A 12795-nucleotide genomic window follows, 5' to 3' on the forward strand; every position below is an offset into this window, starting at 1 on the left:
TTTTTCACGGCAAATTGATAATGAAATGCACTCTTGAAATGTTTTCCCTAGTTCCTGAACGTTGTTTACTTTGAAAAACGCTTCTTTTACAGCAAAAACCTAGCCAGAGCCATGAACAAACTACGGTCCTCTGTGCTCCTCTAAATGTGATAGCAGTTTATATCTTAAAATTGTATTCTTCAAGTAAAAAGCAGTTCAGGCATCGACCAACGTTTTCCAAACCCCTCTGTGTACACTGAGTCAGTTCCAGTGATAAATTCCGTCTTGAAAAGAATGAGTAAATATGGAAGGAATTTAAGATTCTTTAAAAAAAACATTTTTTTTTTAACGTTCATTTTTGAGAGACAGAGAACGAGCAGGGGAGGAACAGAGAGAGGAAGATGCAGAATCCGAAGCAGGCTCCAGGCTCCGAGCTGTCAGCACAGAACCTGACGCGGGGCTCGAACCCACGGACCGCGAGATCATGACCTGAGCCGAAGTCAGTTGCTTAACCGACTGAGCCACCCAGGCGCCCCAGGAATTTAAGATTCTTAAGCGCAGATGTATCATAAAGTTATTTTTACGGGCAAGAAGGGGGCAAAAAGAAGAATGGGTTTATTTATCTGTTCTCAAATTCGTTTTTACACATTCGTTTCCATTTCGCCAATTATTTACAGAGCACCAACCACACAGAAGGCATTTTGTGCTTAGCACTGTTTGCAGATAAATCAGGAAGGATGCCTAATCCCTGTTCTTTCAGTTGGGAAACAAGGAGAAAGCACACATGCAAATTACCATGACCACCAGGCCAACCTCAGCAGGTATCACCGAGGCCTGTCAAGTTAATGTGTAATCCATCTTTCCCCCTCCTCAACCTTGTACATCTGAGCAATCCATTCCTGCTTTTTTCTTCCACATTCCATTCCATTTATCCCCTTCCAAATACTGTATAATTGGCTTATGTACTGCATATACTGTTTATGTATGTTATCTCCCCCAGCCACAAGGTAAGCTCCATACGGACAAGGAGATATATTTGTGGTTTAGTTCAGTGATATATCCCAAATCTGGTACACACTAGGCATCAACAGATCTTTTTTCAAGGGAGGGAGGGAGGGAGGGAGGGAGGGAGGGAGGGAGGGAGGAAGGGAGGAAGGAAGGAAGGAAGGAAGGAAGGAAGGAAGGAACAAGTGAATAACAAAGAACAGAGGGACACAATACAGGTTCAACAGAAAGAGGGAAATTATCTAAGTGGCCAGAGGATTTATCAAATGAGTGACATTTGAGTTGATCTTGAAAAAACGGGCCAGATATCGAGATGCTCCTGACAGAGAGGTAACAGCCAGGGAAGAGAGACAGAGACGGGGCCAGGAACATTCCCCCCTCTGTGCCACTCACAGAAGCTATTGCGAAGGCATTGAGTAACAGCACTGCAAAAGCTCAGTTAAGTATTGACTGATAAAAATGTTGAAAACTGAATCCAAAAGACCATATGGTCTTCGTGGGAGTTCAAAATATTTGCAGCCAACTTGACACTTTTTAGCCAAACTCGGAAGGAGGAGGAAGAAAAGAGATACCCAAGTAGCCAGATGGGCCGAATCGGCCCCTCCTAAACACCAGGCAGAAAGCCAATGCACCAGACAGATCCCCCTCATATGCTACAGAGCAAAGGGGTTATGGAGATGGGGGGGGGGGTGCACCAAGCCCTACGGAGCCTGTAACACACACACCCTTAGGGCATCTCTGTCACGGACTGCAGCAGCCTGGGCCTAACAAGGACCCTTCTGTGGCTACAATTCACACACACTCCATTGTGTTTGAAATCTGACGAATCACACCCAGATCAAAGAGGATGGTCACGATTGCTTATCTAAAATCCTTATCTGGGAGCAAACCTCGTAAATAGGGAACGTTAACACAAGATATAATTAGCTAAACTGTGTAAAGTCAGCCATCTAGAACATGAACTCTGCAGGCAGTCATTTCTTTTTTATTTTTAAGTTTATTTATTTATTTTGAGAGAGAGAGAGAGAGCAGGGAGGGGCAGAAAGAGAGGGAGAGAGAGAATTCCAAGCAGGCTCTGCACTGTCAGCACAGAGCCTGACGCAGGGCTTGAACTCACAAACCGCAAGTTCATGGCCTGAGCCAAAACCAAGACTCAGACGCTTAGCCGACTGAGCCACCCAGGTGCCCCCGTCACCGTTTTTCTTTTTTTTTTTAATAAAATTCACTCATCTTCACAACGGCCACATCACTATTGAGGAGGCAGACGGTAAGCGGGAGTGGGATCTCAGGCAGCAGGGAAGGTCTCACCAAAAAAAAAAAAAAAAAAAAATCCTAAATGCACCTGACATGTTCTTTCAGTGTGACAAAAGCAGTTTCGCTCCTCAAGTCAAAATTCCTAGCCAGAATTCCTACCCAACACAAAAAGGGGAAAGAACACGTTCACCACGCAAAAGCTCAATCTTTACAGGGATGGTTCTGGCCTCAGCTTCGGTGATTAAGCCGCTTAAGAGGTTTGCAGAGAGAGAGAGAGAGATGAGCAAATTGTCTTGCTGCCCACGGCCACTCCCAACCAGCCTCTCATAAAACAAATCTGTCAGCTGTGTGACTTCTGGGTGCCAAGGCCACATAACAGTATAAGGCTGCCTGGAGCGGGGAGCACGGTGAGGCAGGCTTGTAAATGTCGGCACTGTCTGCTGTTGATCACTGAGGTTTTAAAGGTAGTGTCTGCACTGAGCCTGTCGCTCTTTCAGGTGGCTCCAGGGGACACGTGCCAGGTTGGAGGATAGAAAAGATGAGCCTTGCCTGACAAAGCCCTGGGGACGGCGACAAAAGACAATTCCCCTGCAGGGCAAGCCCTTTATTATTTTCTGTGATTGGGTCAAAAACGAAAAAGCAAAATCAGCTTCACGCTGGTGCCTACCCCTTGCACATTCCGGTGCACACCCTTCCTGGATATCACCCAGTGAAAGGGGAACAGAGACACTCACACAATAGACGTTTCAATTAATGAAATGCAACCATTGTGCTTTCCTACTGTACTCAGATGGTGAACACAGCCCTGGCACCACCAGTGAAAAAGCACTCTGAAATGAGCTGATGACTCAGCCAGACTTCCCAGGGTGGGGGGGGGGGGGATGCAGGGAAAATGGGACGCTTTGGAGGAATATTTTTAGGTTTAGAAAATTTGCAACTCTAAAGCAGCACTGCTCATGATCACTGAGGTTCTTGGGGTTTGTTTTTATCTTCTTTAGCCCAGTGTCTTGCCGGCTACTTGGCCCGTTTTTTGAAAATGTGCCCTTAAGGTTCATAGGACTCTAAATAATGACCAAACAGAGTGTCGGCCACATTTTAGAAGCAGGGCCTTATACTCCCTTGAGGACGTAAGATCTTTGAGAATGGGCAAATGCAAAGGCCTGGGGTCGGAAACAGGCTTGGGACAGGGGACTGGTGGAAGGAAGTTCCCTGCTAAGCCACGCTCCCCTGAGGTGAGGGGGACGCGCCTGCTCTACACAAGGCTGGAGGCTCCTGCTCTGGGGACAAAGAGCAGATAGGAAGACCGGCACCCAGTCCCCCCGGTGGCCACATGGAGCTTTGTTCAGCTCTCTTTGATTCCAGAATAACTCGTGCTTTCCCACCGTAAGAGGGAATCTTCGGAAATGAAATTCAGACACTCTCCCCCGCAAAACACACACACATCCCACGAACCACAAATATAGCTGCCATCTGGACAATGTTACTAACAATGTTACCAGCTATCATTAATGGGTAATTTTCTATTCTTCTTGAAAGTATTTTCATTGGGCAAGAAAAAAAGGAAGTGATCTACCAAAAGCCTGCCCCAAACTGCGGAAGTTGTATAATCTCACTGGGGGTCCTGAACCCAAACAGAACTTTATAAAGAGGAAAATATAAATAAATTAAACCTAACTTCAAAAAAGAGAGAAAGAAACAATGAAGACTTTAAACTTTAAAGGAAGGGGGAAAATGGAGAAGAGGGTTATTATATAATAATAATAATAATAATAATAATGAGACTCTTTCAAAAAGCATGATGTGCCAAATCTGACTTGGCTGTCAAGAATTCTGTCTCCACGAATGGTGACATAATTATTCTCTGGGCACCAAATATAAATCAGGTCAACTTTAATTGAAATTCACTGGTTTTTGTATGGGGCACCTAGGTGGCTCAGTCACTTAAGCGTCCAACTTAGGCTCAGGTCGTGATCCTGCAGTTCGCGAACCGGAGCCCTGCATCAGGCTCTTTGCTGTCAGCACAGAGACTGCTTCAGAGCCTCTGTCCACTTCTCTCTCTGCCCCTCCCCCACTTACGCTGGCGCTCTCTCTCTCTCTGAAAAATAAAATAAACATTTTTTTAAACAAAGAAACGCATTGGTTTTTGGAGCAGTATTCTAATGTTGGATCCATTTTTTCCTAAATAGAAAATCCATGGGGCGCCTGGGTGGCGCAGTCGGTTAAGCGTCCGACTTCAGCCAGGTCACGATCTCGCGGTCCGTGAGTTCGAGCCCCGCGTCAGGCTCTGGGCTGATGGCTCGGAGCCTGGAGCCTGCTTCTGATTCTGTGTCTCCCTCTCTCTCTGACCCTCCCCCGTTCATGCTCTCTCTCTGTCCCAAAAATAAATGAACGTTGAAAAAAAAAAATTGAAAATCCAACCATATGAAAATAGGCATACATACCCACCTACAGGCACGCGCGCGCGCACACACACACACACACACACACACACACACATCCCATACACACAGAGAACATCATGATCCAGGAAATTACTCATCTGCTTCCTCAACACTCCTATCTACGGAAAGGAGCAGGGCTTGAGGAAAAGTCGAGATGTGCTCTGTGATGCGTAGTGGTATAGCATCCTCAGAGAGCACAAATGGATATACACGGATCCATGCTACTCTGCATCCAAAGTGAAATTGTTAAAAAAAAAAAAGAGAGAGAGAGAGAGAAACTAAAGAACACTTAAAAAATGCTCCAATCTTTCAACTGTGGAGCTAAACAAAAACATGCAGTGTAATTTTAGAAATGGAGGAACTCTGTTAAAGGATCCTATTCTTTATTCATTTATCCTTTGTCTCAAGCAAAGAGAATGTGACGGAGAGTAGATGGTGGCTGAGTAGACTGATGGACAGACAGAAGGAAGGAGGACGGGTGCGTGAGTGGACAACTTGGACGGGAGGACCGCCTGGAAGGACGGGCCAGCTGGAAGGGTAGGCGGGTCAGTGGATGAGTAATCAGGATGACTTTTAGTGCACAGTTATTCTCAGAAAATGAATTCCTGGAACCTCAAAACTCAAGTATGAGGTTTCTAGGGAAACTGCAGAATATATACGTTTAAAATGTCGTGAAATGGCTAAGAAATACATGGGAGTTTATAGGAAGTTCTCACTCTTCACAGTTTAGAAAAATAATTTCTGTATGCCAATGAGAGCTTTTATGAAAGTTGCATGATAGTTGTTGGGCTCATAACCCCACCTATGGAAAAGAGCCCACCATTCTGTACTTGGGAAAGTAACAGAAGGAATTAAAGGGGTAAGAGTAGAGGCACCTCGGTGGCTCAGCTGGTTAGGCGATTGACTCTTGATCTCAGCTTAGGTCTCGATCTCAGGGTCTTGAGTTCAAGCCCCATGTTGGGCTCCATGTTGGGCGTAGAGCTTACTTTAAAAAGGGGGCGGAGAGAAGGCAAGAGTAAAATTGAAAAGCAGATTCAGAACCAAATGCTAAAGATAGTCTGGGAACTGAGACCTGGAGTCACAGAAGCTCTCAGCACTAGTCAATTCTTTAAAAAAAAAAAAAAAAAATCTCTTTTTACAATGTTCTCCTTAGAGTTTATAAAGTACTTTCAAATATCAGCTCCCATGTGTTTCACCAAAAAATCTGTAAGGCAGACACAGTGGATGTTATGATCTCCATCTGGCAAATGAGTAAACTGAGTCTCAAAGCGACTCAAAGACCCAAGATGCAGGAAATGGGGAAGACAAGACTGGAAGCCAAGACCCTTGTGTCTGAGGCCAGACTCATCCCACCGGTTTCAGGCAATTGTAAATTTCCATTGATTTATAATGGCAGAACAGGCACAAAGTACATGTTCACAGAAGGAGGGCAGGCCAGTGGGAGGTGAGGATATTGGTATGTGGGCCCTGAAGGATGCATCTACCAAGGAGAGGAGAGGACAGGAAGGGCATTCTTAACAAAAGCACAAAGAAATGCAAATCTGTTACTTGTTCAAGAAATGACGAGCAGCTCAATGTAGCTGGAGCCTATGGTGCAAGCTGGGAGAGGAAGACTAAGAAGGAGGGCAGAAAAGCAAGCAGGAAATTGTACAACCCTTCTGGAGGGCTATTAGTACAAAAACTTTACCCCACGACCCAGCGATCCTACATCTGCCAGGTGTATCTAGAGACTATACCCGCACATGTACAGAATGACTTACATACAAGGTTCTTCATGACTGACTTCTGGACTAGAAAACAGGCCCAGTGTCCACCAATAGAGGACTGATTGAAAAATTACGGAATATCTCCACAATGGACACTATGCATCCTTAACAAATAATAATAAGATGATCTCTGTGTACAAATGTAGAAGAATCTTTAGAAAAGATTTACTAAACTTAAAAAATGTAGACCTTTTTTGTGCATTTGAAATTTTATATTTAAAAATCAAGTTTCAGGGGCGCCTGGGTGGCTCAGTCGGTTAAGCATCCGACTTCGGCTCAGGCCATGATCTCACAGTTTGTGAGCGTCGGGCTCTGTGTCGACAGCTCGGAGCCCGGAGCCTGCTTCGGATTCTGTGTCTGCCTCTCTCTCTGCTCTGCCCCCACTCACACTCTCTCTCTCTCAAAAATAAATAAACATTTAAAAAAATTGTTTTAAATCAAGTTTCAGAATAGTATATATAATGTGCTACTTTTGTGGCAAAAAGTAAGAAGATAAGGCTAAGTATTCACACTTGTTTGCATTTGCATGAAACAGTGGAAGGATGTGCAAGTAATTACTAAAAAGGGTGATGCGGGATGGGAATCAGACTGAGTAGCAATACGGGAGAGTAAACCTTTTTTTATTTTTTTAAATCTTTTTTTTATTATTTATTTTTGAGAGAGAGAGAGAGAGAGAGGGAATGAGCAGGGGAGGGGTCAGACAGAGAGGGAGACATAGAATCCGTAGCAGGCTCCAGGCTCTGAGCTGGTAGCACAGAGCCCCATGCGGGGCTCGAACCCACAAACTATGAGATCATGACCTGAGCCGAAGTCGGACACTTAACCGACTGAGCCACCCAGGCGCCCGAGAGTAAACTTTTTTAATACCACACGGATACATTACCGATTCAAAATGTAAAATTACATTAAAAAGCATCTTTACTTGTTAAAAGTATCCCAAAGGAGTTAAAAGCCTTATGTCCGTATAAAAACCCGCACATAGGAGGGGAGCAGGGCTAAAAGGCAAAACAAAGCACAACGTGCACATAAATGTTTATAGCACCTTTGTTCATACTTGCCCAGTGTTGGAAGCAGCCAAAATGTCCTTCACCAGATGAGCGGAAGGCTAAGCTGTTGTGTATCCAGACAGGGGGATACTTTTCAGAACTAAACTTGCACTATCAAGCCTGGAAACGGTATGGATGAACCTTCAATGAGTACGACTAAGCGAAAGAATCTGCAAGGCTACAGACTGTAGGATTCCAAATATATGACATTCCAGGAAGGGCAAAGACTGTGGAGACAGTGAATACATCAGGGGTTGCCAGGGGTCAGGAAGAGAGGAATGAATCGGGGGAGCGCAGAGGATGTTTGGGGCTGAGAAAGTATTCTGTAGACAATATTTTCTATACCTTATGCCGGCTATAATGGTGGATACACGTCATTGTCTACATCTGTCGAAACCCATGGAAATACACAACACGAAAAGCCAACCCTAAGGCAAATGATAGACGTTGGTTAGTAATAATGTATCAGTCTTGGCTCATGGGTTATAACACTGGACCACACGGATGCAACATGTTAATAATAAGGAAAACTAGGAGGTGAAAGGGTGAAGGGTTATATGGGAACTCTCTGTCCTTTCTGTTCATTTTTCTGCGAACTGCAGTAAAAAAAAAAAAAAAAAAATTAAGTCTACCAATTTAAAAGAAAAGGACACAAAGGGAAAGTGAGCCGGGTGCCAGTCAGAGAGAGTTCTGAAATGCATACAAATCAGCCTGGACTCTCATCCTGTAAACACAACCGTTTTTGAAACAAGGCAGGGACAGAGTTTTGCTCTGAAAAGAAAATTCTGGTGACCCTGCAGGCTGAAGAATCTAGGAAAAAGAGAGCCAGGGATGAAGAAGCAGATTATAGCAGCAGAGAGGTGGGGGTGGGTCCGAATGAGCTAGGGGCCGTGGGGAGGGGATGGGGACACAGCAGAGGAAGCCACAGGACTTGGCGACAGCAGTCCCCATGCATCCAGAGGTGTGTGGGGAAATGAGGGTCAACGTTTCCCTCTGGTTTCTACATTAAACTATGGGGCAGACAATGGTGGTGCTGACAGAGGAAGAAGAACAGAGGAGATGGGGAAGATGAGCTTGGTTTTTGACCGTGACGTTATTTTATTACTCACAGGATACGGATGTGGAAACGCACAGAGGCAGCTCCAGACACAGGTGGGCAGCACAGAAAAGAGGTCAGGCTGCCTTCGAAACTGATTCTGATGTGCGTCGAACCACATCACGTAACCTCCAGCACATGGGAGTGACAATATACTCTGAGTCAACAAGGGAAAGAAATCTAGCCTATTTTCTAAACTTGACGGTGCCCGTGAAAGGAAAATATTGCTTTATTTAGCCTATCCCTCCCAAAAGAAAACAAATTTTTCTAAAACCTCTATTTCAGACATATTTATAAGTGGCTTTTGTGTGATGCTGTGGTTACTATGGCTACTGACAAGTGATCCCCAAATGCAGTGGTGTAAAACAAGCATTTATTATGCTCACGAGCTCGATGGGTCAGGAGATCGGACAGGGCACGACAGAGACGACACTCTCCATTCCACACTGTCTGAGGCTGGACCCGTCTGAAGGGCCATTCACTCGCACATCTGGCAGCCGACGCTGGTCGCTGGCTGAAGGACTCCGGTTCCTCTCCATGTGGGCCCCTCCCTGTGCTCTCTGTATGTGGGCTGGTTTTGGGTTCCTTCCAGTCTGGTGCCTGGATTCTCAGGGCCAGATCCCAAGAGACAGAGACACGTGTAGGCGCCAAATCCTTTCGTGACCCAGCCCTGGAGGTCACAAAGACTCACTTCCAGCATGCCACGCAGGTCAGAGCAAACGCAAGCCCTCACCCAGACTCATGGCAGGGGAGGGGGGCATCAGCCTCACCTCTCCACGGAGGAGTGTTCATGACACCGTAAGAAGTGCGTGTAGGATGGGATTTGGTGCAGCTATCTCTGGGAAATTAAATCTGCCCACGTGAAAATCCAAGTATTGTTTCAGTCTGTATGACTCTTTGGAAAAAAAGAAACATTTAGGGAAGACAGGCAGGGAAGGTCACTAATAAGTCAAACCTGTCACAACTCAAACCTGCAAACTTCATCCACGCAGAGTCCACTCTGTTCCAGGAAGAGAGAAACATTCAAATCCAAATGACACGGACAGTCAAACATTCAGGAATCGAAAAACCTAGCATGGTCGCCAGAGAACCCAGTGTTTTTCTCCGCCTATATAAAAGAAATGTCCTACTGAAGCTTAGATGCTTGGACCCAGTTAGTGGCGCGAGAGGAGAGGCGAGTGGTTCTGGTGAATGTCCTGGGGACACAGTCTACACCTCCCCCACGGCACACAACCCATGCCAAGTCATGCCCCATGCTGCCTGGCCGCTTCTTCGCCCCTTTTCCATTCACCCAACATAAGCAGCTCCTTGTAAAGTTCTGTTGCTGTCCGGTGCTGCTTAGCTGTTTTTAAAGGACTGAAACAGACAAAGATTCAGGTAAGAAAATAAAATACGCATTGACGGATGCCCATTTAAAACCCAGCACAGTTAGCAGAAAAATCAGTTTATTTTCCAAGACCCAGAACACCAAAGAGCAGAAGTTGTGTCAGTGGAAACAGCTTGTTAATTTACTCACCCAAAGTTTTTTCTCTAAATTCTTCACCCTTGGGGGACCAGGGTGGCTCAGTCGGTTAAGCCTCTGACTCGTGATTTCGGCTCAAGTCATGATCTCTCGAGTTGTGAGATACATCCCTGCATTGGGCTCCATGCTAAGCATGGAGACTGTTTAAGATTCTCTCTCTCTCTCTCTCTCTCTCTCTCTCTCTCTCTCCCTCTCTCTCTCAAAAAAAAAAAAATTAAAAAAAAACCTACCATTAAAACACACACACACACGCAAATAAACATACCATAACCAAGAAGTTTATTCCGTGAACACAAGATGGTTCCATTTGTCATATAAGTTGAAAGAAAAAAATCCATGTTACTGGAAAAAAACAAAAAACCTTTAACAAAATTCAACACCTGCTCCTGAGGGGTTCTTTTTAACCACTAAAAACAGAAACTGATGTATACTTTCTAAAATACTTAAAATAAAACTGTGTAAATCTCTGTCCTAAAGCCAGCCCTTTAGTGACTGGAGAGACACTGAAGGCTGCCTCACTCAGGTCACGAACAAAGGCAAAGATACCCACTATCTCCACTAAATATTAACGTCGGATCCAAGCTCAGCCAATCCATCAGACAAGAAAGCAGAGATGTAAGAACACTCAGACTCTATTCGCAGGTGCTGATAACAATCAACCTGGAACACCCAAGAGAATGCACGATAAAAGCTGAGACAACCAGTGAAAGAATGTAGTGAAACAGCAGACTAAAATAGCCATCACGAAAGCTTGACGATGCACTCTGAGCATATGGAGAAGTGCACTGTCACCCTCCTAGGAGAAATGCAAGTACTCCACCTAGGGAAGGCAATGTGATAATAACCAAACAATTACAGACTTATCTACTATGTGATCCAACAGTCCCATTTCTAGGCACGTATCCCAAAGAAGGACTGACAAAAACTGATTTTTCAGCACTCAAGGCAGGAATGGATAGATCATTTTTTAACAACGATACACATACACAAACCAAGACCAGATACTGTGACAGATACACCGGGCTATTATTCACTTCAAAATACAAGAAAATATTTGCAATAACAAAAGGCTGGAAAGCAACCCAAGTGTCCAGCAACATGGGACTGATTAAACTATGATACATCCATAGACTCCAACACTCCACAGCTCTAAGTGAGTAATGAATACTACCCCCAGTTACCATATGGAGTGATCTCCAAGATATGATTTAAGTTAAAAAAAAGCAAAGTGGGGAAAAGTGTACAGGGCATGCTACCCATTCAAGAAAGGAGAGGAACTGGGATAATTGTGTGTGTGTGTGTGTGTGTGTGTGTGCGCACACGCACGTGCAAGCACGCGTGCACAACTGTGTACACAGATAATTTCTTTTAAATTTTTAAAAATTTATTTACTTATTTCAAGAGAGAGAGCATGCACAAGTGAGGGAGGAGGAGAGGGAGAGAATCCCAAGCAGGCTCCGTGCGGTCAACGCAGAGCCCGACATGGGGCTCTACCCCACAAACCACGAGATCGTGACCTGAGCAGAAATCAAAGAGTGGGACTTGACTGAGCCACCAAGGTGCCCCCATATGTAGTTTTTCAGATGCGCAAATGAAAATATTTTTCAAAACGTGGAACATCTATAGGAGAAAAAGGAAGTAGAGTAAATGAGACAAAGATAGATACTGGACTTCTACGAATATACCTTATTTTGTACATTCGACTTTGGAGCCATGTAAATATTTTACTTAACAAGGGTCACAGCAATGAACGTGGTATTCTCCACGCGATCCGGTTTCTAAGGCTATGAACAAAGCCACGTGGGAACAGGAATCAACAGAACTAACAGGACAGTCCTGACCGGTGAGCAGGCTTAAGGAAAGTGTGCTGGGCGAAGCCAGAGGCAAGAGTGAGTGGTAACGAGAGACTGTAGCACAGGACTTACCTCAACCTTGCTCTCGGGTTCATGATCAGCAGCCGAGAAATACACAACCTCCTGTACTTCATCCCTGGGCCGAGCTGAGTTTTTCCCAAATACCACCAGACCGTCCTTAGCACGTGGTGGGAAGGCCACAAAACAGTAACTTGGAGGAGCGACAGCCATCCTGCAAAGGGAGAGAATGGAAACAGCCCTAAGGTGGAACATTCGACAGTTTCACCAGTGAAAGCAGTTTTAGTGTCGAACTGTGTGCGGCTAGTTCATTAAGAGATCCCAGCTGGCACAGGAAGGTAGGGCGCCTGGAGCAGAACTGCGGAGACCAGATAGTGGTTAGTGCTCCGTGGGATTAAACTAGCTCAGTTTTGCAACAATCCGCAGTGGCAGCCAAAGGGCAATGATGTAAGAGAACGGAAAGGAGGCTATTGTTCCCGGCAGAAACCACACAGGGCAATCTGTCCCAGTAATAGAAAAATCATTAAATGCACTCGTAACAGTGTCCTCCCCAACTGTCTTGGAGCTCGAGATGTGTGGCTTCTCGGGATGTAACGGACTTCGGGGTGGTGATGGGGAAATGGGTCTAGAGATAAAGTGAAAGATACTCCCCCTGTTTTGTATATTTTTACTCTACCTCCATGACATAACAGTCCAGGATCTCTTGGTTTTCCTCCAACCTCTCCAGTGTTTCTGGGCTGGCTTGTGCGCTTCTACCTGGCCACTGAGCGTCCTCACTGCTTGATTCTTCCTTCCTCATTTAATGCTCTTTTCTT

At 45.1% G+C, this 12795-nt stretch overlaps 1 protein-coding gene and 1 long non-coding RNA gene across 4 annotated transcripts in view; both read right to left on the reverse strand.

Annotated features, from left to right (window-relative positions):
* The window catches only part of SCRN1 (secernin 1), a 62824-nt gene that overhangs the window by 27950 nt on the left and 22079 nt on the right, over positions 1 to 12795 (reverse strand). For all 3 annotated transcript variants that reach the window (XM_030308166.1, XM_030308167.2, XM_030308168.2), the window contains exon 2: positions 12035 to 12194. In XM_030308166.1, coding sequence (XP_030164026.1) covers positions 12035 to 12193 — 159 coding nt within the window. In that variant the 5' untranslated portion in view covers position 12194. The remainder of the gene's footprint in view (positions 1 to 12034; positions 12195 to 12795) is intronic.
* Positions 7310 to 10171, reverse strand: LOC115509032. Its single transcript, XR_003967201.1, has 3 exons — positions 8974 to 10171; positions 7837 to 7919; positions 7310 to 7718 (listed from the first exon to the last, which is right to left on the reverse strand). It is a non-coding gene; the product is annotated as an uncharacterized LOC115509032 (long non-coding RNA).

The sequence above is a fragment of the Lynx canadensis genome, chromosome A2, assembly GCF_007474595.2.
Source record: "Lynx canadensis isolate LIC74 chromosome A2, mLynCan4.pri.v2, whole genome shotgun sequence".
NCBI lineage: Eukaryota > Metazoa > Chordata > Mammalia > Carnivora > Felidae > Lynx > Lynx canadensis.